Source organism: Bos mutus, chromosome 4 (assembly GCF_027580195.1).
Source record: "Bos mutus isolate GX-2022 chromosome 4, NWIPB_WYAK_1.1, whole genome shotgun sequence".
NCBI lineage: Eukaryota > Metazoa > Chordata > Mammalia > Artiodactyla > Bovidae > Bos > Bos mutus.
The window spans coordinates 74,529,342-74,553,545 of NC_091620.1; the positions used below are offsets into that span (position 1 = coordinate 74,529,342).

The following is a 24,204-nucleotide window of genomic DNA, read 5'->3' on the forward strand; positions in this document are numbered from 1 at the left end:
AAACATAAATCTTTAGTGTTACAAGCATCACTTGGAAATGGTTCACTTTACTTCATACTTCCTGAAAGACTATAGCAGGTTTAGGGGAAAAAAGCTTTTCTGATCAAGTTCACAATAAAAAGAGGATGCTGGCTGGATTTTATGAATGAATGGCTTTAATTTTTCTGCTTAAAAATTTTCTTATTTAAAGATTTCAATGCAACACTTAGAGCATTTTCTATGTTGTCAACTTTTTTGTGAATTACAATGTATCCATCCCTATTTTGCATTACTTGTGAATACTGAACTACAATAAAAATATTCTTTATTGTGTTTGGGTCTCAGTGTTTGGGAGGGGCACAGAAGGGGGTTATTGTGGTGAAAGAGGGAGGGAATTTGGTGGTGGCGGTACATGAAATAATTTTAAAATGCTTTGTTTAGGATTCTAATACAACTTTTATTTTAGAAATACTTCAGTGTAGACCAGAATTCTTTTTTTTATTTTTAAACTTTACAGTATTGTATTAGTTTTGCCAAATGTCGAAATGAATCCGCCACAGGTATACATGTGTTCCCCATCCTGAACCCTCCTCCCTCCCCATACCATCCCTCTGGGTCGTCCCAGTGCACCAGCCCCAAGCCTCTAGTATCATGCATTGAACCTGGACTGGCGACTCGTTTCATACATGATATTATACCTGTTTCAATGCCATTCTCCCAAATCTTCCCACCTTCTCCCTCTCCCACAGAGTCCATAAGACTGATCTATACATCAGTGTCTCTTTTGCTGTCTCGTACACAGGGTTATTGTTACCATCTTTCTAAATTCCATATATATGCGTTAGTATACTGTATTGGTGTTTTTCTTTCTGGCTTACTTCACTCTGTATAATAGGCTCCAGTTTCATCCACCTCATTAGAACTGATTTAAATGAATTATTTTTAATGGCTAATACTCCTAGACCAGAATTCTTATGGAAGCTTTACCAAAATTTTAAACCATTAAATTTATAAAATGAAAATAAGTACTTTTCTGTATAAAGCCAATTCTGGATTTTCTAAATGAAATTATTATAATACATATAATAATATGTATTATATATTATTCTAATTTACTACTTTGCTAGTCATTAATATCAACAATCCTTAATTAATTTGAAATCGACTTAAACGGCAAAGCAAAACACATTACATCAGATGCTTCTTACACTTTAAACAAAGTTTAGCCAAAGCTTTATTATTCAACATTGTAGGAAAAAAAAAACTATTGAAACACATGTGATCATGTGCCTTGATGGGCCACTGTGATGAAGGAAGAAAAGCATTATGCCTAGAAGCATCAGTGCTGGCGCAGTTAAACGTGGACTCGAATCTCAGCTCTGCGACAAGGAAACAAGGCAGGAAAATTCTGCATCTGTTAAATCCACCTCACTGGGCAGATATAGTGGCAGACACAGTGAGCTAACGTAGGTACAGCACCCTGCCAGCATGTCTAGAACACACGTGGTCAGAGTGAGCACTTTACAATTTGGAACCTTTAAATGGTTAGTGAGTCAAAAAACAGCTTTTCTGTCGAATGGCATTAGATATCACCCTTTATTGTACCGCAGAGAAAAAAAAAAAAGACATCTGGGAAGAAAGCATACCATTTTGAAAACCATTTATTTTGTGTGTGAAATGGTTATTAAGAAATCTGTATACGGTTAGGATTCCAATGAAAAGAAGTGTTTTCGCAAACACCGCCAGGGCTCAGTTGTATGTCATATAGCGGGGAGTAGCACTGAACTTGGCATAGGACTTAATGACCTTATTTACAGCTTCCAAGAAATCCTTCTCAGTAGCAATTTTTCGCCGTGCTCGGATGGCAAACATACCAGCTTCTGTGCAGACGCTTCTAATCTCAGCACCTTTCAAACAAAAAGAAAATAACAGGCTTAAATAAAGCAGCCCAGACAGACAGACCAAAAAACAGAAGCAAGACGTTTCCACCTACCAGTGCTATTTGGACACAGTCGTGCTAACAATTCAAATCTGATATCTCTTTCAACACTCATTGAACGGGCATGAATCTTAAAAATGTGAGTCCGACCCTGAAAATAGGGAAATTAACAATGTTAAAATGGAAAATAGCACAGGAAGGAAAAAATGTCAAGAATCCCTTTTCTACAGTGAAATGACGTTCCCACCTCTAGATCAGGTAAGCTAAACTCAATCTTCCTGTCCAGTCTCCCCGGCCTCATGAGTGCTGGGTCCAGAGTGTCAGGTCTGTTTGTAGCCATCAGCACTTTAATGTTGCCTCGAGGATCAAACCCATCCAGCTGATTGATCAGTTCCAACATGGTCCTCTGCACTTCATTGTCACCCCCAGCACCATCGTCAAAACGAGCCCCTGAGAAGACAGGAGGAAAGACATGATCTTCACATTCACTCAGAGAAGCACTCTCTGGGGAATATCATGCCCTCCAGCCCAAAGGAACCTCTCAGTTGTAAGTAAATTCTGTAAGAACAGCCTGCTTTACACAAAACTAATTAAAAGGGTTCATCATAGGTTTATTTAACACAGGTTCCTTTAAATAAGTATTTTTTTAAAATCATCTTTAAGCAATTTTGGTTTTAAAGTCACTCAAGAACACCTCTTTTATTTGACACAATATACACCTGGACTAGGTAACAAAAATACATGCAAACTTTAGCACTATAATGGTATTTGATTATATGTAAGAAAATGCCATGCTTTTTTAAAACTGTCAAAAATATGGCTAAATCCATAATACAGTAGAACTGTAACAGCTTACTATCACACCAATTTGGATACATTAGAATACTCTATAGTGTCAAGACTTGCCTTCATTTCAATCAGAATACCACAAAACAAGACCTCCAAATATATATATTTTCATTTTAAAGTTGTACAAATACATACTGTTGCATTAATGTATTATGTACAGTATCAAGCACCAAAATGAAAAATTGTTAAATGAGATTAAGTATGAGCCAAAATCCCAGTATTTTCTTCTAGTACCCTAATACAGTTTTATACAAAACTGTACCCTAATATGGACTTCCCTGATGGCTCAGAAGGTAAAGCGTCTGTCTGCAATGCAGGAGACCCGGGTTCAATCCCTGGGTCGGGAAGATCCCCTGGAGAAGGAATGGCAACCCACTCCAGTACTATTGCCTGGAAAATCCCATGGACAGAGGAGCCTGGTAGGCTACAGTCCATGGGGCCACAAAGAGTCTGACACGACTGAGCGACTTCACCTTCACCCTAATACAGTTTTATATAAAATCCACTTTGGAACCACAGATTCAGAGCATCCTCACATCATAAGGCTTATTCCAAAGGTATTACAAAAATGACATCAGGGTCACCACACCACATCTACAGATGGGTCAAATTACAGCCCTTGAACATTTACTAAAGAATGTCCAAAGCCCACAACACCCATCGAGTCTAAAAGCAAGGCTAACAACCACAGTCCCCAAACACTGGTACAGTGTCCACTATATTTTTTTTGTCAGTGAGTTCATTAAATCACAGCTGTTTAGTGATATAACACTTCTGCAGCTAACAGGGACTATTGCTTGTATAGACATAACAACAGCCAAGGAACAATAGAACAGTATAGAGTTTTCAAAGTCCACCACATTTCTTACTTACTTTAAGCTTCTCAAAAACCCATGAAATAAAGCTGTAATTATTCTTTTTATAAGAGAAGCAAACTGGAGCTCAGAGTTAGTTAAGACAACTTGTTTAGATCGCACAGCTAATATTGTATTTCATCAAATCTATGAAGCCAGTAATATTATTTTATGTACATTTTATGAACTACTACCAATTAAATTATGCCTCAACTGCTTTCTGATCCAATTAAGTGAAGCTGTATCTCAAGTAAGGAGTTGCCAAAGTGTGAAAATACGAGTTCTGTGAATGAAATTGGGCAAGTTCAAAGATAAAGACTTTGAGAAATATCAATGCTATTTAATGCTTTTCCCCTTTATGTGTAGTCCTACTATTAGATCTGTAGCTCTCATGTGCCAAAGCTCATAACAGAGCTGGAATTAAAATTTCAAACAAGACTAACGTATCAGGGACCTTCACACATACTACTGTAGAATCCTCATGAAACTCAGTCTTAAAGTTCTCTGAGATACCATTCATACCTCCAATAGCATCAATTTCATCAAAAAAGATAAGGCAGGCTTTCTTTGTTCTGGCCATTTCAAAGAGCTCTCGAACCATTCGAGCCCCCTAATGAAAAAAATAATTTGTTAATTCAGACCTGGTTTAAAATCTTAATAAGTTATGCTTCAACCTTTTCAGTATTTCCTACAAGTATCCTCAACTGTCATCACCTAAAATTTTTTCACAAAGATTAATGTGTGCTACCTAGTCCATCAAATTAATCTCACTAGGTTTAAAGCACTATTAAGTAATTTCATGATTCTGTACTTATTAAATAGTCAATAACTTTAAGACTTGAAGAGATCAAATTAACATAATTGAATAAAGGTACCATTTCAATCAATAAAACTTGAAGAAATGAAAGAATCTGATCACTTGGCATTTCTGATCACTGAATTTGATTTGTAAGTTTTGATCAAAGAATAAAAGTGTATCTCCACATATGGAGATCCTTTTCTAATTCTCATTGTAAGTATACTAAACATTAATGTTTTAATGTAATATATTCAGCCCTAAACTTACTCCCCAATGAAAAAAACATGTCTGTTTGTATGTGTACCTACACCACCCCCCACACACATATATAGACAATCTCTGGTCTCTTTATCAAAAGAACATAAAACACGGCCCCTGAAGTGAATATACTTTCTAATACATTCTCTGGGCATTACTGGGGTATTTATCTTATAAACCAAATCTGTAGAAAATGGTGCCCTTCAGTAGGGAGCATACTGATTAAAAATGTTAACCAGTTGTTTATTTCCAGATAACTACAAGGGAAGACTAGTGGCTTCTAGACTTCTAACTACTAATTACAATCCATCAGTCAAAACATTTCAGGTCTCAAGCTTTCGATGGGGAATCACCATTTTAATTTCATCTATGCTTTATAAATCTTTCATAGAGCTACATATTCCTTGATTATGATCAATTTACTTTACCTCACCAACATACTTCTGTACAAGTTCAGATCCAATAACTCGAATGAAGCAAGCATCAGTCCTATTAGCAACTGCCCGAGCACAGAGTGTCTTGCCGGTACCCGGTGGACCAAAGAGCAGCACACCCTTGGGAGGCTCAATGCCAAGGTTAACAAATCTCTCTGGCTGTGATGGAGACATAATTTTTACACTTACTATTTCTCTATAATAAAAACAGGACTATCTCTACATCAGTATTTTTAAACCAAAATTATTAAGTCCACAATTTATGTATTTGATCTAAATAAGAATTTTACTTATTCTATGACATAAGATCCAGACTCATTAATACCCAAGGCTGAATGGCTTTTAAAGATATCCTACTATCCAGGGTTAACAAAAACACTTTTCCCCCCTAATTAAAAAAAAAATAAAAGTGTTTAAATAACAAAAGTATTAACTCATATTTAATATCTTGGTTTTTTGCATTATCCCCTAAGCTTAATTTGATTCAATTTAAGCCCATTTCTTCTTGATATCATTAAAACACACTGCTTCTTTTATAATAACCTACCTATAACATATTTAACATACTTATAAAGGTTATATCTCAACCTCCTTTGTTACTCTAAATAGATTTTCCTTTTTTGAATAGGGCTGGCTGCTCAATCCTTTTGCCTTCTCTTCTGGAACTTAACAATTCTCCACACCTTTACCCTCTACCCCATCAAAATTTTTTATTTAGAAAATAAAAATATTTAAAATGAATATATAGGCAGAATTTTACTGCACAGTAGGCAAAAGGCTGTCATATCTTTGTACAAAAAAATTTAAAAAGCAACAGTCTCAGCCACTTACATGAAGCAGTGGGGTCTCAACTACTTCTCGAAGTTTCTCAATCTGTTCCTTACAGCCACCCACATCACTGTATGTAACATCAGGTTTTTCCTCCACCTATGAGAAGGACGAAAGTGTACAACATAGAGCCACACGCTTTTGAATACTAATTGTTCTATCCAGTACAGCAGACCCAATACCCTAAAGAAAAATCAAGACTTACACCAAGTAAGAATTTTAATAAAGACTGAATACACTGCCAGTGTCCTAGACTCACAAGCTATACTACTGTTATAACACTAAGTGAGAGACAAACTAGTAAAAGACTGATAAAGACTTTCTCATCTAAAAAATTATTTTTAAAATGTTGGCAACTCTTCAGTATATATGCACACATTAATATTTTTTATTAAAACTTTCAACACTTTTTGAGATGAATGCAATTGTATTCAAATTCATGCCATTCCTTTTCCCTCCCGCAGTTTCTTACCTGCATCATGGTAACTGTTGGGTCAATCTTAGGAGGCAATGGAATGTGAATCTGATACTTATTTCTGTCCACACTAAAGAGATAAAAAAAGATCCTCACTAACACATACAAAAAAATATACTGAATTATCATTGTTCTGTATACATTAATTACATTAACTCACTTAGTCCTTATAACCATGCTAGGGCAAGTGCTTCCTCCACCTACACCATGTTACCTTAAATAGACCAGAAAACTCAACTCTAAAATTCTGTACTTACTTTAATCCTGACATTTGAGGCCATAAAAGGCTAAGTAGGGGTGGGAGGTCAGGAAGCAGATGCAGAAGAAAGGATGTTCAACCACAGTCATCTACTAGATTACCCCCTGGTATTCCATGACACCCAGTTCATTCACTCAAAAGAAAGTCAAGGATGTGAATGTGACATGGCATTTTTAATCAAAGATGAGTATTTACTATAGATAGAAATCTTACCCAACTCTCATCCCTTCTTCAATATCGGTAGGTGCTACCTGATCACTGAGGTCCACCACAAACTTCGCAAACTGCTTCACATTGATAATGTACTTCGGGTCCTCTGAGTCAGCATTGATTATCTTTGTGCATCTAACATGGCAAAAGGCTTGATTAGAGTAAGGAACCTGAACCACTAATCATGAACTGAAGTAACTGGATCCTCTCCTGGGCAAGCAGTACACTACCGAGCAGGTGTAACTGCAGAAACTGGGCCACTGTTAAGGATCCTTCTCTACAGAACATGCTCAATCCCAAAGGTCTGCTCAGCTTTAGTCAAGCCAGTAAAATTTCAGAGGATATATACCCCTGGAAAATTAATCCCAAATAGTTCATAATTAGGAAGTTCCCTTTCTTGATTTTCATAACTATATCCCTTTATTAGTGATACTCCTCTGTATCTTCAGGTATTCTCCTTTTTATTTTTCTTATTAAAAGATAGTCATCTTGTCATATCATGTAATAAGTGTGTTTTCATTTTTCCCTGAGTTTATATTTCAAACCCATTTTTACTGTTGCTGCTATTTTTAACTTAAATATATTTCTTCTTATGGGTTATGGTGAAGGTAAATTTGCTATCCCACATACATCACAGGTGGAGAAGGAAATGGCAACCCACTCCAGTGTTCTTGCCTGGAGAATCCCAGGGATGGAGGAGCCTAGTGGGCTACCGTCTATGGGGTCGCACAGAGTCAGACACGACTGAAGCGACTTAGCAGCAGCAGCATCACAGGAGAAAGTAATCTATTCCCTATTTGCTATACTATCTGCTTACAGAAGAAACACAAAAACAAACAGAACTTATATGAGAAAAAGCTTATAAGCTATCACAACAAATACAGGGAAATACAAAATAGTCTCTGGAATGTGCATTTAGGCAGAGCTAAGAGTAAGGTAAAGAATGTTTTGTCCTTGCAGCATAAATTGTGGACAGGACTCTGTTTTCTGTTATGAGCCAAAGTCTACCAGGGAAGTATAATTTTATACAAAGTATCCATCACTACTTTATCTAACAGACCGTGCCAACACAGATACAGTTTTAATCCTCAGCTGAGAAAGTACATATACAGGGACCTCAACATGCAGAACATTGAAGTAAGGAGTTTTGAAAACCTGCTCATCCTTAAAAGCAAAGAGAACACTGGCAAAAACAGTCCAAATCAACATTCTCAGAATTCTGGAAATTAACTACAGGTTTGGAAAAAAAAAAAAAAAAAAGGCTAAATCCCAGTAAGAACAGTGAGTGTTTTGCATTTAAACTCACTTTAATCCCATAACCCTCTCCCCACCTCTGCAGAAGACTTGAAAGGCAACAGCCTCCCAGACATAGTAAAGGTGGAAACAAGCAGCCTCCCTGAGGGAAGGCAGGGATGAAGAAATGGAGCTCCTCCAAAAGCCCAACCTCAGAGAACTCCTGACCTGTGTGACAGCTGGCTAAAAAGCCCCATTCTCAAGATTTGTTTTTATCTGACCTGACTCAGAGTTCACTGTCTACAGATGCCCTCCCCACAGGGCACTTATTGGAAACAATCAGTGGCAGTTATTTAACATCAACTGGCTGAAGCAGCATTTACCAGTTGGAGATAACAAGAGGCTGACCAAAAAACTTCAAAACAACAACAGGAACAAACCCTGGGGAAAGGGGAAATCTGAGTTCCAAAATTGACGTCCAGTTTCCATCAAACAGTTATGAGACTCAAAGAGAAGTAAGATACGGTCCACACACAGGGGAAAGGCAGTCCAAGGGAAGACACTGGTCTTACTAAACAGAATCTCTGATCCATGTCATAAATGGTTTTTTTGAAAACTAAATGAAATCATGTCTAAAGAATTAGTGGGAAGTGTGAGAACAAAGTCTCACCAAACAGACAATACCGATGAAGAGAGAAACTGGACTGGAATATTATTTGGCTATAAAGAATGATGTTCTGATATAAGCTACAACACGAATGAAGCTTAAAACATCATGTGAAGCCAAAGTCAGAAACAAAGGGTGATACACTACATGATTACGTTTACATGAAATGTCCAGGATAGGCAAATCCATACGGATAGAGTAGATTAGTAGCTGCCATGTCCAAAGAGAAAGGGGAATAGGGACAGTTCATGTGTTTGGGGTTTCGTTTGGAGGTAGTGAAAATATTCAGCAGAGAGTAAATCCGAAGGTATCAAGAAATGCTGGGGCAAGTGGTAGGAGGGTGGTAGTGGTGGTGCTAACTTGACTGAAAATGAGGCAGGTGTGGAGGTGAGAGGGGAAGGGTAATAAACGTAAGTGAACCCGCTGCTCACATTCCCTAGACCCCTACCTCCACTGTTCTTCCAAAATATTGGAGATTGGAAACAACAGGAGACAGAAGACAACTTCTCTAGGAAAAATGACCGTCCAAGTGAAAAGATCTAAAGATACTGACACTGAAGGCTCCCCAACTAAACATTCAATCATATAAGCTACAGTGATGTTTAGGACAGACATGCTTCACTACTGAATCTAGAGCATCTATCAGCTTTTTTGCCTCCCACTAAAACAGAAGCCCAAAGATTATCAGACATCTAGCATAAAAGACACACACCATGCAAACCAGTACAGCCACTATGGAAGAACAGTGTGGAGATTCCTTCAAAAACTGGAAATAGAACTGCCACACGACCCAGCATCCCACTGCTGGGCACACACATCGAGAAAACAAGAACTGAAAGAGACATGTGTACCCCAGTGTTCACTGAAGCACTGTTTACAATAGCCAGGACATGGAAGCAACCTAGATGTCCATCAACAGACAAATGGATAAGAAAGTTGTGGTACATATACACAATGGAGTATTACTCAGCTATAAAAAAGAACACATGTGAGTCAGTTCTAATCAGGTGGATGAAACTGGAGCCTATTATACAGAGTGAAATAAGTCAGAAAGAAATACACCAATACAGTATATTAATTCTGTATCGTATAATATGTGTATATTAACATATATGGAATTTAGAAAGATGGTAACGACAACCCTATATGCAAGACAGCAAGAGACACAGATGTAAAAAACAGACTTGTGGACTCTGTAGGAGAAGGCGAGGGTGGGATGATTTGAGAGAACAGCATTAAAACGTGTATATTACCATATGTGAAACAGATGACCAGTCCAAGTTTGATGCATGAAAGAGGGCAAAGCTGATGCCCTGGGACAACTAAGAGGGATGGGATGGGGAGGGAGGTGGGAGGGAGGGTCAGGATGGGGGACACATGTACACCTGTGGCTGATTCATATCAATGTATTGCAAAAACCACCACAATATTGTAAAGTAATTAGCCTCCAATTAAAATAAATAATTTTTTTTAAAAAGACCAAACAAGAAAAGAAAAAAGAAAAACAAAAAAAGAAAAACCATCTTAGAGGAAACAGAAACCTTCCAGTTTAGCCTTAGCTTCCTTAGAGACGACAACATATTATGACCATGATATGAGAACAGGACATTCAAAAAGCAACCAAACATATACACTGAAAGCTCTCAGGAATTAAAAACTTAAGTGAAGTGAGCGGGGGAACAAAATCAATACATGGACTCAAAGTTAAGAAAAGATCACAAAAAAGTAGAGCAAAAAGACACAGAAAAGCAGAAAAGAAAGATTAGCATATCTAAACAATCCAGTATCAGTAACTAAAGTCCAGAACAGAAGACCAAGAAAACGGAAAGAAATCACTCACAAATAGTTTCAAGAAAATCTACACACTGAAGGACATGAGAGCCCAGCATCACAGATAAAAACAATGTTTAATAAGTAGTAAGAACTAGGTATACTAGTCATTAGCACGATACAAATTAAAGTGAGCTGGGTTTCTTGCCCAAATGGCAAAAGTGTAGAAATCAATCATCACATATCTTAACACTGATCAGGCAAATATACATTTCCCTCAAAACCTTTTGGTTAAGAGTTTAAACTGGCCAAACCATTTTTTTCTCCACACATTTCAAAACGGTAAATACCTCTGTCCCCATTCCACTTCTAGTAAGCTATGCTATAGGTATGTATGCACATACACAGAAAAATGTTTAACATGCGTGTTCAAAGGAGCACTGATGCCTGAACATCATCTCTTATGAACAGTGAGGAAGGAAAGGGAGGTTTTTGTATTTTGCTCTGTATTTTCCTATATCATTTAAATCTTTTATATGATTATGTCTTTGCCTATTTCTTGAATTATTACTAAAAGCATAAAATTTTAACCCCAGATACTTTTGGAGAAAGCTTTATTTTCTTGGAATATGGAATAAAAATTCTTTATGAACTATTGCCTTATACTCAAAAGTACAGATAAAAAATCAATTTCCAGAGACCACTATGCATACCTCGCAACCTGCAAAGGCTGTTCACTCTGGAGTGTTTGCTTATCCGCAGCCAAATCCCAGAGTGCTGGTGGGGCCAGGCCAGTGTCAGACTCTTTAATACCTACATAAAGAAAGATCACAAAACTCAATGAAATGTACTGCAAGCTTTCTCAACCTCAGCAACAGTAACATTTCGGACTGAGTAACTGGTTGCTGGCGTGGTCCTGTGCATTCCAGAACGGCTAGGAGCATCCCTGGCCTCCAGCCACTACATCACTAGCGCCACTTCCCCCTCAAGATAGGAGAATCAAGAGAGTCCAGATATTGCCCAGTGTCCTAGGGGATCACCCCAAGTGAAAACTACTACCCCAAAGTACACATAGGCCAAAAATGTAATGCCATGTTTGACATTTTTCTGTGCAGGTCAAATACTATAAAACTTCACCACTCAAGTTCTCAAGAAGAAAAGTTTCCAACTACTAGGCACAGTCTGCTTACTTCAAGCAATAAATACCTTTTAAGATTATATTTTTATTCAAGAAATTCTGACTTGTTTATTAGAGTCTATGGAACTTGGCCTTGACCAACAGAAACATTACTTGCTTAAAGGATGATGTTTCTTAATTGCTAAGCAGTAAACTTGCTTGTAGAAATAGTGAAAGAGATTATTAAATGAGATGCAATTTCTTAACAGATAAGGGGAATTTTTTTTTTTACACTTCATTTTTTAGTTTATTCTCTGTGAAAATAAAGTAACATATACTGCTTTACACACTTGGGCAGAAATAATACATAATTTAAATCTGGAAGACTGGATTTTATAATACTCCTCGTTAGCAATTAAGAGTAGAATAGGGATGACTAACAGTAGACATAAAAAACTTTAAAAAGTGAAAGAAAAAAGGAACAATGATAAAAACTTAGAGTGTATTAGTTATTAGTGCATATCCATTATATTCACTAATGGATTTTTGTGGTTAATATGGAACTTGGGCCTGATTCTATGGAAGAATTCTATTTTGGCTTTTAAAGTGAAAACAAACTATAAGAGGAATAGCACATTTATTTGTAGCAAATAAATAGTTTTTGGTAAAGGATGACTTTTTAAAAATGTATGATTAAAGAGTAACATTTGTATTTCTGCTCCTTTGATATAATTAAACCATTACATATACAGAAAGGAAACAGGAATAAAATATATTTATACCAGTGAGCTCATTAATTTTCTTGAGAAGTTGTTGAATGTCATCTTCAACCTGTTTGATCTGCCTAGAATAAGTGCTCTGACCCTAGGAGATAAAAGATATCAACAATTTATTAAACTATATTAACAAAAACTTTTAAGTTACACTTGTAATAGCTATTATTGTCCTAAAGCTTGTAAAATGAAAGTAGTTTCTCATTTTCACAACAATTCCTGAACCAACCTACACCCCCCAAGCAGGCAACACACCATCGTGCAAGATAACAAATGAACATGGTGCCTGAAATTATCTAAAATTGAGGCCCATTTCTATGCATTAAAACTTACATTTCAGCTAATTCATTTTCACACATTTTCAATATAGTAAATGTTTGTGTAAATTATTTCAAATATCTTTCCATAGAGTATCACACTTTAATTACAAATAGTATAAAAATAATGTATAAGCTTCTGATTTATTCTAAATACAAACTGTAGATATATAACATTTTTCAGTGAAGATTAAACTGCTCAAAGTCTCTTCTAACTATTCTGGAAAGACAATACCAACAAGAGTCCTAACTTCAACATAAAACATCTGTATTTTGTAGATACTGAAAGGACTTACATAAGTTTTCAGCAAGGCAATATCCCCTTCATCCAGCGCTAAAAGAAGAGAGATAATACATGAAATTCAAACAAAAGAAACTTGAGCTCACAATTCTTTTCTATTCAAACCGAACTACGTCAACTGAGAAGAAGTGTGCAAAGTTGTAGTGATGTAAATATAACCATCAATTAGTTCCTGGACTCAAGGAACTTTTATCTAACTGGGTGAAGGCAAATTCTTAACATTATATAAAACAGCTTCAGAGTGATATGACATAACAAGAACTGAGAGCCCAAAGACTTTAAGAATCAAAACGACTTCAGCACTAGTCCCAGCACGGTCATGCATTTGCTAAGTTACCTTGGGAAAATCACTTAATTTCTCTGAGCACCAGTTTTCTCACCTGAAAGAATGTTAGCCTCAGTGTTTCTTTAAGATAAAGTAAGACATGGATTTAGAAACACAAAAAATTCCACACCCATTAGTTATAACTGTATCCAAGGGATAAACCTGTTAATATGTTTATAGAATTATAACTTATCCAGAGAAATACACAGATGAAATGTTAAATCAACGACTAAGTTTTCCACAGGGTGACTGAGCACCTCTTTCACGGAAAAAGAGTGAGATGAAAGCGGAGAGGAAACGCTTCTTTGAGGGATGGGTGACTATTAAGAAGAAAGGGTGCTACAAGAGGTTGAACTTGTTCAGAAAGGAAAGAGTTAAGAGAAAAAACAACAACGAAAAACCACCATAAGAACATTTTTAAATAACCTATAAGAAACAAAACAGCATAAACATGAGAGTACAAAAGCAAAGAAATCATGAACGGAAGTGTTGCAGGTGAGGGGTCAAGTGGTATGGTCTCTCAGGAGAGTACTCCGCACTGTCTATAAAAATGTCAAAGAAGAAAAAAATTCAACTGCATTTCTAAAACTTACCTCACAGCTTGTGTCCGTGCGTGTGGTAAGAGTTACATGAACAAGGTTATTCATTGTTCTATAATGGCCAACAGATTAGAAGAAAACGAAATGTCCATCAATGATGATTAACTCATAGGTGACTGAAAGTCCAATGATTTGGATTCTATACACTTCACACTGACTCTATATAATGATATAAACTAATTCCTAAAACATACTAAGATTTTAAAAGTCAAGATGTACATTTATGCTTTTTCTTTTCTAAAATAGAAAAGGAATATATAAGCAAACTTGCTTGTATGTACATAGAAAATGCACAGAAAGATGAGGCAAAATGGCAACATCAGCTTCCTCTGTGGAGAGATGGCTGCGGTCAAGGATGACGCTTTTCAATTTGGGTTTTGAATCATGTGAATGCATTACCTAGTCAAAGAAATTTTTTTTTTACAGTTATGTCTCAGGATCCTGGCTATGCAGGGATAGCATAGCAGCAAGTTGTCACTTGAGGGAGCGGAGGAACAGAAAAGAGGGTCCAGGTAAGCAACCACCACCAGGCGGGGAACTTTTCAAGGCCTGCAAGACCAAGTGGAGTGCGTGATTTCTTCAAGACCTGAGAGCTGCATGTGAATAAAAATTTCGATCAGCGAAAGATGAACAGAGGACGTGGGGCTGAAAGAGGGAACAGAAAAGACCAGCCGGTTAACCCGGCTGCCGCACCAGACCGAGCGACAGAGCGACAACCTGGAATCCACTCCCCTCCCCCCACGCCGGGCCAAGACTGGTCCTGACGCGGCCCGGAGCCCCTGCCTGAGTCAACTGACCTCGGATGGGCTTGTCGTCCTTCTCATCTTCTTTAGTTTTCCTCTGATCAGCCCCGAGGTAATCAGGCATTTTAAGGGCTCCAAATACCTCAGCTCCTCGGTGATTACACAGCACCTTCCTCGCTTCCGGTGGTGCCCCCACCTTTCCCTTCCTCACCGGAAGTAAAGCCGGCTCCGCGGTCTTTTCACTGAGGCGCCAGGCAGAAGAGCGCCCTAGAGGTCACATGCTGGCGTTGCACCCGGCGAAGCGGGAAAGGGGGAGGCTATCCTGTATGAGGGCGAACGTCGCTCTCCTTCAGCCTCTCACTGTGGCGAGGTCCCTCAGCAACAGATTTCAAGACCAACACAGACTCAGGTTGCTAAGTTTAAATCCTGCTTTAGTCATTTACGCTGTACTTAGGGGTAACTTCTTTAATGTCTGTGCTTTAATTTTCCTCTTGACCTCCGAGTATTGTGGAGGCATTAAACAACGACGTTTGTAAATTACCTGGCTTATTAGATACACAGTGAGTAGTGGCTTGTTTTATAGAGTGAGGGTAAATAGGAGTTGTTCATTAATTTGATGTTAACGACGGAGGGGGAGGTAAATTGTTTACATTTTTGAGCTCGCTGCTAAGGAGTGGTACTGTCTTCAGATACAGGGAAGTCAGGGAAAACAGGTTTTGAAAGAAATGAATTCCGGAGATGAGGAACAGAAGAGAGCAATTAGGAGACAATTATAGAATTTAGAAAAAAAAAGAAGCCTGACCCTTCTGTACACAGCAATGAAAAGGCAACCTACAGAATGGGAGAAGATACTTGGAAGTCATGTATCTAATAAGGGGTTAAACGACTGACCGACTGATCTGATCTGATCTGATACAGAATATATAAAGGACTAAAACTTGGTCCAGAGGTTAGAACTGGAGGTCCAGAAGTTGGGATGCAGAGCTTTTTCAGTGTGGGAGCCCAGGTTCAATCCCTGGTGGGAGAACTAAGATACTGTAAGCTATGTGGTGTCTTCAAAAGAGAATAGAAAAAACTAAAACTCAGGACAAAACCCGATTCTTTGAATAGATAATGTAGTTGAATGGCTATCTCTCGAAAGAAGTTCTACAAATGGTCAACAAGCACAGGAAAAGATGTTCAGCATCATTAGGCCCTGAGGAAATGTAAATCAGAACTGTGAAATATCCCTTCATACCTGTTAGAATGGTTATTATCATGAAAAAGGGGGGGAAAAAGTGTTGGTGAGGATGTGGAGAAAATGGAAATATTAAAATGGTGTAACTACAATTGAAAACAGTATGGCAGTACCCCAGAAAGTTAAAAATGGAATGGTCAAATGACCCAGCAATTCCAGTTCTGGGTGTATACACACAAGCAGGGTCTCAGATAGTTGTACTCCATATTCGTAGCAACGTTATTCATGATTCCTGAAAGGTGGAAGCAACCCAGTCGACAGATGAATGCATAAATAAGATGTACATACAATGGAATATTATTCAGCCTTAAAAAAATCTGACACATAACCACTTGTGAGGAAATAGTGTATGATTCCACTTACAGGAGTTACCTATAGGGGTCAAATTCAGAGATGGAAAGTTAAATGATGGTTGATGGGGGCATAGGGGTGGTGGATATGGGGAGTTGTTGTTTAACACCGTAAGTTTCAGTTTTGCAAGATGAAAAGAGTACTGGAGATTGGGTGCACAACAGAGTGAATGTACTTGACACTACTGAACTGCACACTTTAAAATGGTTAAGATGAGAATTTTATGTGATTTCACTACAATTTAAAGGTTATGATGAGAATGGATGGAAGAGGTGTGAGAAAAAATTATTAATATTAAGAAAATGGAGTCAGGTTATCTTGAACTTTGGAGACTGTTTTAACAGTGGTTACATTAATAAAGAGCCTCTTGATGAAAGTGAAAGAGGAGAGTGGAAAAGTTGGCTTAAAGCTCAACATTCAGAAAACTAAGATCATGGCATCTGGTCCCATCACTTCATGGCAAATAGATGGGGAAACAGTGTCAGACTTTATTTTGGGGGGCTCCAAAATCACTGCAGATGGTGACTGCAGCCATGAAATTAAAAGATGCTTGCTCCTTGGAAGAAAAGTTATGACCAACCTGGGACAGCATATTAAAAAGCAGAGACATTACTTTGCCAACAGAGGTCTGTCTAGTCAAGGTTATGGTTTTTCCAGTGGTCATGTATGGATGTGAGAGTTGGCATATAAAGAAAGCTGAGCGCTGAAGAATTGATGCTTTAGAACTGTGATGTTGGAGAAGATTCTTGAGAGTCCCTTGGACTGTAAGGAGATCCAACCAGTCCATCTTAAAAGAAAGCAATCCTGAATATTCATTGGAAGGACTGATGCTGAAGCTGAAACTCCAATACTTTGGCCACCTGATGCGAAGAACTGATTCATTGGAAAAGACCCTGATGCTGGGAAGGATTGAAGGAGAGAAGAGAAGGGGACAATAGAGGATGAGATGGTTGGATGGCATCACCGACGGGATGGACATGAGTTTGAGTAAGCTCCAAGAGTTGGTGATGAACAGGAAAGCCTGTGCAGTCCATGGGGTTGCAAAGTGTCAGACACGACTGAGCAACTGAACTGAACTGAACTGAAAATTAATAAAGAAAAGGGTTAATAAGAGTTTTAGTGGGAAATTTATTAGCTTAGTTTTTGAAATACCAGTTTTGTCATGTAACATACATAGGTAAAAGTCAATGTATTTTAACAAATGAAAATTAATTCCTAGATAATAATTTGCTTATTTCTGGTTCTCTTTGCAGAAGAGTGGGTACATCAATTGCACAACCTAATCCAGATACTCTGGCATCGGTAATGGGAGTGGGAGTTGGGGGGGGTGGGAGGGTCTGTGAATTTTCACCTACTGTTTTCCTTTTGCTAATTCTTGCTTTTTACTTCAGTCCCAGAAGGAATCATACAGCTGGAGTATAAATATCTTTATGAACAATTTAGTCCCAGAGTCCTGTAATTGGGAATATCCTGAAAGAAAATGGTGCTAAAGCAGTGTAAAATGATTGTTGGCCTTGGATTAGGATCTAACACTGAAGAGGGGTTTCTTCTGCAAATGATAGGAGTGTTAAATGAGATACCACTGGTACACTAGTAACAGCACAATAAACATTAGCTTCTATTATTTCTGGAGAAGGAAAAGGCTACCCACTCCAGTATTCTGGCCTGGAGAATTCCATGGACTGTGTAGTCAATGGGGTTGCAAAGAGTCAGACATGACTAAGCAACTTTTACCTTCACTTTCTATTATTATTTACGTAAACATAATTGCATTAGAGTGTATGTACAGAATTCTCTGTAAACGTGTAGGCTATAACAGTTATTCTCAATACTAATTTGTACACATCTTTTCACTTTTTTTTTTTTTCAAGTAGAGCTACTACAAAAATGAACGGTTACATTCAGACTAATAAAGTAGTAGTAACTTAAAGGGAAAAGAATATAGTAAGAGCTGCTTTAGAAAATCATGTTCTATGTATGTCACTGGAAGTGGAAATTAATCCTTTTTTTTTTTAAACCAGGAAACTGATAATTCTAGGAACCTTTCATTCGTGAATTTTGGTCCCCAGCCGGATGTTAGTCAGTAGAGGACCTAGGCAGCCGCACACGTTGGCTGAGGGGAGTGGGGGTGGGATTGGCCTACGCACCACGAAGGATTCATCCCGGAAGTAGTTATTGGCCGTCTCCATGCGCCGGTTCCTGGACCTCGTAGAGCCAAGGCGCCAGGCTCGGACAGAGAGGTAGAGCTGGAGGGACTCTAAGCGCCCTCCTCCTGGGACGCGAGCCGCTGCGCCCGCGGGGCTGGCTCCGGCGTCATCATGCTGCTCCTGCCAAGCGCTGCAGACGGCCAGGGCACCGCCATCACCCACGCTCTGACCTCTGGTACGTGCCCACTCAGCCCCGGCTCCGTCTAGCCTCAGCCGCCCCTCTCCCGGTCCTCCACCTTGGCGACTCCGTAACCTCTCTATCCTTGCCCGTGGCAACTAGCGTATCGAGTGCGGAGCTGCGACGTCACGAGTGTCTTTTTGCTCCCTGTTACACAGAAGTCCTTTCCCAGACTGGAAGGAAGGAGGGAGGGGGGCGTCTTCTTTCAGCCCCCGCAATTTCTTCCTCGTGTCGCTGCTGCTGACTCATGGATCAGGCGGAGCAGTTCGGAACCGAACCCTTCAGTACCCTAAAAAGGTTCTTAAAAGCATCTCCTTGCCTAAGGCAAGAAACTGCCCGCAGCGAGCTCCCCACGTGCCTGAGCCCCTACAAAGCTTTGCTGCCGGCGCTCACTTAAACACCTCTCTCTCTGTACGTTTGCTCCGGCTTTTGTTTTTTAGATATCCCAATCCAAACAGTGCTCCTTATAAGAAAAGGTGTGGTGGTGGTAAGACCCGTGTAGACAGACTCTTAAAGGCAGTCATTAAGTGAAACGTCCTATGTAAATCAACTGTCTTCAGTTTTTGGTTTTAAGGGAGAGAAAGTTCCCCTGCTGCTGCAGCTTCTTAAATTTATAGCCCAGGACAGTCATGGTATTGTAAATTTAGAGTCTCTAGTTTCAGTGATTTCATTGATTATCAGAACCACGTATACAGACGCTTGTTGTATGTGATTTCAGACATAGTTCGCAGTACATGTTATGTTCCTGCTTACAGAGGTTTCTCTGTAATCTCGCAAATAGAAAGGCTTGAAAGCCACACCTGCACTACACACACAGGTCGTACTTCTTAAATATAGTGGTTTGGAATCTTCTCTTGTGCATGGTAGAAGAAACCTGAATTTTCCTACCCAAGTAAAACATGAAAAGTGGGACTAGTTTTACAAAATTGTGGCCATTCGGTACAAAGAAAGACTTAAATCTGAGTTATTAGACAATACAGCTTTTTGCTTTCATTTGAAATATAAAATTAAAATCAAGATGCTCACTTTTTTCCTGACCCAAATTACCTTTCTTTAATTGTTAATGTACAAAGGTATAGTGACTGACCGCACTTCCCAGGAATAATGATAAAGACTTACTTTTATTCAACAGCTTGGGGCTTCCCTGGTGACTCAGATGGTAAAGGGTCTGCCTGCAATGTGGGAGACCTGGGTTCGATCCCTGGGTCTGAAAAATCCTCTGGAGAAGGAAATAGCAACCCACTCCAGTACTCTTTGCCTGGAAACTTCCATGGATGGAGAAGTCTGGTAGGCCACAGTCCATGGAGTGGCAAAGAGTCAGACATGACTGACTTCACTTTTCTTTCTTTCTTTCTTTGATTTTCAAAGTGCTTTCATAGTTTGTCATCCAGTTTTACAAGGAAGCAGATAAGTATTCCCATTTTACAGTTGAAGGCATCTCTGACTCATTTCACATAGCTACTAATAGACCCACGCTGAAATTCAGAGCTTTTGATTTCAGAGCTGTTCCACTAAAGCACAGTTTCATTAGTAAATTCCTGTTAGCTGCTTGAAAATTCTTTCAGAAAAAATCATTGCTAATGAATTCTTAAAATGTTTGAAAGCTATCTAAATTCAGTTTTTAATAATTAAAATATTTTGAGTTATTTTCAGAAGATTTTTTTGATGAGGCTAGCTCTTTATGAGTTTTTAATTATTTGTTGCTTTATTACAGTTATTAGTCTAAAAAAGCAGAGAAGGCAATGGCACCCCACTCCAGTACTCTTGCCTGGGAAATCCCATGGATGGAGGAGCCTGGTGGGATGCAGTCCATGGGGTCGCTAAGAGTCGGACACGACTGAGGGACTTCACTTTCACTTTTCACTTTCATGCATTGGAGAAGAAAATGGCAACCCACTCCAGTGTTCTTGCCTGGAGAATCCCAGGGACGGGGGAGCTTAGTGGGCTACAGTCTATGGAGCTGCACAGAGTCAGAAACGACTGAAGCAACTTAGCAGCAGCAGCAGTCTAAAAAAGAAGGCAGTTAGTCTCTGTCCCTCATCTTCCTCTCATTTCCTCAGAAAAGTATCGATTTATTGACATTGCTGAACAATTGGATAATTATCAGATAATTGGAAGATGTTGATTAACTGTGTAAATACTAGGAAATGATTATTGCTTATCCTCATGTTAACTGGATTACTGCAGTTAGCTTCTCAGTTGATGGTTTTAAAATTATATATTTATGCTGTCATTGGTTTGATATTATTTATTGCCTTGGAACAGATTTATTCTGTGCAATACACTGAAGCCTCTCTTAACACTTTCACTCACAGCCTCAACACTCTGTCAAGTTGAACCTGTGGGAAGATGGTTTGAAGCTTTTGTTAAGAGGAGAAACAGAAATGCTTCTGCCTCTTTTCAGGAACTGGAGGATAAGAAAGAGTTATCAGAGGAATCGGAAGATGAAGAATTGCAGTTAGAAGAGTTTCCCATGCTGAAAACACTTGATCCCAAAGACTGGAAGGTATTTAATATCTGACTCTTGTTCAGTCAGATGCAGTTTTCCATTATTAAACCACGTTTTAAAATGATTCAACAAAATAATCATAATTTAGCACCTGTTTATGGTCAAATCCTGAGTGGGACAGCACTAGCCATAGAATACTATCTCTACTGGAGAAATCCAGAAAGATTTCATGGAAAAGGTACTGTCTGAGTGGTCTTAAACGGTTAGGTGACAGTCTTTGAAGCAAGAGGGAGAAGAGGGAGAAAAGGTGTTCTGGGCAGAAGGAACAGATATGCAAAGACACAAAGGAGTAACAGAATGTGTGCTGCCTCTTCAGGGCCTGGTGAAGGGTAGAGTAGCACATGAAAGGGTGGTGGCGAGAAATCAGGCTGAAAACAGAATCTGAACTCTGGAGTGTCCTTTTTATGCCATACCAAGGAAGGAATTTAAATTTGTTTTCAGGATAGTAAGACATCATCAGAAGTTTCTGAGCTAATTTCAGAAAAGTAATTTCTGGTAGTACAGAAATTTGCTTGAAAAGGGAGATCAGGACGAGAGGGGAAGGGAACAGTTTGCTGTTGTAGGGCTAGTGTACAAGTGAATGCTTGATGCTTGAACTAAATTTGTAGCCAAGTTTTGAGACAGGAGAAAGATTTGCTTTTGGGGGAGGTAGACTTGACGAGTCTTAGAGACCTTGGTTGTGCTGCCTAAGAGAAGGGGACGTATTTGGAAGACCCCTGATCACCCCAGCTTGAGTCACCTGTTAGACCGTGCTGTTGGTCACCAGCACAGCATTGCAGGAAAGAAACTTTGTGGGAGGCGTGTTGTTGTGTTGCTCTGCATCTGGAACTCAGACATTTATGCTAGAGTGAACTAGGGAGTCATGAGCATTTACAGGGCAATTACTATCTTCCAACCCTGGCATCGGATCAGATCAGCTTGGATCAAGGTATAGAGAGAGACAGAAAGAAATCCCAGGACTGAGCTTTGTAGGGCATTGAGAAGCCAGTCAGAATAACTGGAAAAGCTACTGAAAGATGGGAGAAAAACAGTGGATTCACAAAAACTAAAGCAAAATAATGTTTCAAGAAAAGAGTCACCTGTGCTGCCAGTGAAAGTTGAAGTCAAGTAAAGGAAGTTGGTTGATCTTATATTTGGCAGTTGGAAATTGATTCTGAAGAGAGCAGCTTCATAACCCCATGGCTGAGAATGGACAGAGTAGAACTAGATTGGAGTGATTTGAAAAGTAAATTCTAGAGGATGTAAAGCTAAAGGAGGACAGCTCCTTTTTGATGGGAATTTTGATGGGAAGCAAAGAAATGGAAGCAAGGTCTGAATGAAGAGCGATAACAGAGCATCTTCTAATACTGATGAAAAGAATTCAGTTGAAATTTAGAAGACAGCTGAAAGATGCTAGCATTTGAGAGACGTAGAGAAGATGGTGTTTAGAACCAAGAAGAGGAATGGAGTAATTTGTCTTAGTAGGACAGGCTTTCTCAGTGGTGAGGGAAAGGGAAAAGATACATGGATGCAGGACAAGGGCAAAAAGATGCAGGAATTTGAGTATGGTAATTTACATAGTTTTCCTTAAGCAGGAAACAAGGCCATTGATGAGAGGGTGGAGCAGGGTCTATGAAGCTTAAGGAAAGACTAGAGGACCAAGGTATGTAATAATAGTTGGAGAGAGTGGAATGAAGTGTGAGTGCCAGGCATAATAAAGGAATCCATCCATTGGGAGTTTGCAGTCCTGAATTTAAAGGAAAACCAGGTGATCCTATTTGATTTTTTTTCTCCCATGTTTTATACCTTCAACTCCCCTTTCTTCCCACTCATTCTCTGATACTAGATACACCCTTTGAGTTCTTTTAGGAGCCTTCGCTCAAGTGCTGCCTCAACCTCTAAATTTGCAAGGAAAATGAAAGCAGGTGCTTCCTTTTGTTGAGAAACCCCAGTTTCTCAAAATGTTCATGCAACCTTCTTTGCTCCACACGGTTCCTATCCTGTCATTGACACTGGCCCAACCTACTTGGGCTTCTGTAATGCTCTCCTCAGTTCTGAAATCTTTCTAGCTATACCTTGATTTAAGGATAGCCATAGGATATTAATTTGTATTAATAGAAAAAGAATTATTTGGTCAAGTAATTTCAAAAAATACTAGACTCTGTAAGTTTCTGTCTGCTTGTTTTTGTTTTGGTTTTTTGGTTTTGTTTTGTTTTTAACTGCAAGGCTTCTCAGAGCCTTTGTTTGCTTTCTGTGTATACAAATTAACAAGAAGGCTATATATACAGTGGTCCCTGTTTTCTAAACTTCTATGACCTCAGGACTCATTTGGAATATCTCGCTAGACTTCTATTACGAGAGTCTCATTTTAGGAAACATTGTATTCGGATAGCAACACAAGGGATAGGATATATGGCTTCATTTCAAATTTGACTCCCTTTTGTGTCTTTATCAGAACCAAGATCATTATGCAGTACTTGGACTTGGCCATGTAAGGTACAAAGCTACACAGAGACAGATTAAAGCAGCTCGTAAGTACTTGGTTATTTTGGAATAATCAAATATCTGCTATAGGAAATGTTATCCTCTTGAAAAAGTATTGCATGATTACAGTTTTCTAGGCATAACTCTGGATTTAATGTAAGTTATGTAGTGTACCAGTGTATAACCACAGTCTCCTTACCTTCAAAATAAAAAATAAGCAGTAAGTCTCCTGAATGGATATTCTCATTAGGGTCAAGAAATCGGGTGAGTGTATTTGTGACAGAATAAACAACATTCTTCTAATGGCACACTTTAAAAAAAAATAGTATTTCACTTCCCTTTGGAAGTTCGGCCAGTTGTGCTTAGTGGAAGTTGCCTTGATAACTTCAGTTCGTCGGTACTCTTTTGTGATCTTAGGTCACATCTCTGTAGATACTATCTTATGTCTTCTGTCCAAGAAAGAGGTATCTGATACTTCATTGTTCTTTTTATTGACAAGGTTAAAAATTGGTGGGGTGCAGGTACGGGGG

The 24,204-nt window shown here is 38.8% G+C and overlaps 2 protein-coding genes across 4 annotated transcripts in view; one reads left to right on the forward strand and one right to left on the reverse strand.

Annotated features, from left to right (window-relative positions):
- Nucleotides 1-1,624: 1,624 nt before the first annotated feature.
- On the reverse strand, nt 1,625-14,941 carry PSMC2 (proteasome 26S subunit, ATPase 2). The gene is made up of 12 exons (XM_005895248.2): nt 14,784-14,941; nt 13,058-13,095; nt 12,454-12,535; nt 11,268-11,367; nt 6,888-7,019; nt 6,413-6,485; nt 5,944-6,039; nt 5,107-5,271; nt 4,144-4,231; nt 2,166-2,368; nt 1,973-2,069; nt 1,625-1,886 (listed from the first exon to the last, which is right to left on the reverse strand). The coding sequence occupies exons 1-12, from the start codon at nt 14,851-14,853 to the stop codon at nt 1,729-1,731; spliced, it is 1,302 nt and encodes a 433-aa protein (XP_005895310.1). The 5' UTR covers nt 14,854-14,941; the 3' UTR covers nt 1,625-1,728.
- A 70-nt stretch (nt 14,942-15,011) lies between these two features.
- The window catches only part of DNAJC2 (DnaJ heat shock protein family (Hsp40) member C2), a 37,796-nt gene continuing 28,603 nt past the window's right edge, over nt 15,012-24,204 (forward strand). Inside the window, exons 1-4 of one of the 3 annotated variants that reach the window (XM_070369660.1) lie at nt 15,012-15,138; nt 17,571-17,619; nt 21,107-21,208; nt 23,646-23,721. In XM_070369660.1, the coding sequence (XP_070225761.1) occupies nt 15,056-15,138; nt 17,571-17,619; nt 21,107-21,208; nt 23,646-23,721 (310 nt within the window). In that variant the 5' untranslated portion in view covers nt 15,012-15,055. Of the gene's footprint in view, nt 15,139-17,570; nt 17,620-18,338; nt 18,700-21,017; nt 21,209-23,645; nt 23,722-24,204 lie in introns of those variants that run through there. The other 2 variants (XM_005895249.3, XM_070369661.1) reach the window with 2 other exon arrangements.

Coding starts and splice junctions, on each gene's coding strand:
- PSMC2 (XM_005895248.2), bottom strand. CDS start 14,853: ATGCCTGATTACCTCGGGGCTGATCAGAGGAAAACTAAAGAAGATGAG. Junction 12,536..13,057: donor TTGCCTTGCTGAAAACTTAT/GTAAGTCCTTTC, acceptor TTTATCTCCTAG/GGTCAGAGCACTTATTCTAG. Junction 4,232..5,106: donor TACAGAAGTATGTTGGTGAG/GTAAAGTAAATT, acceptor TTTTTTCATTAG/GGGGCTCGAATGGTTCGAGA.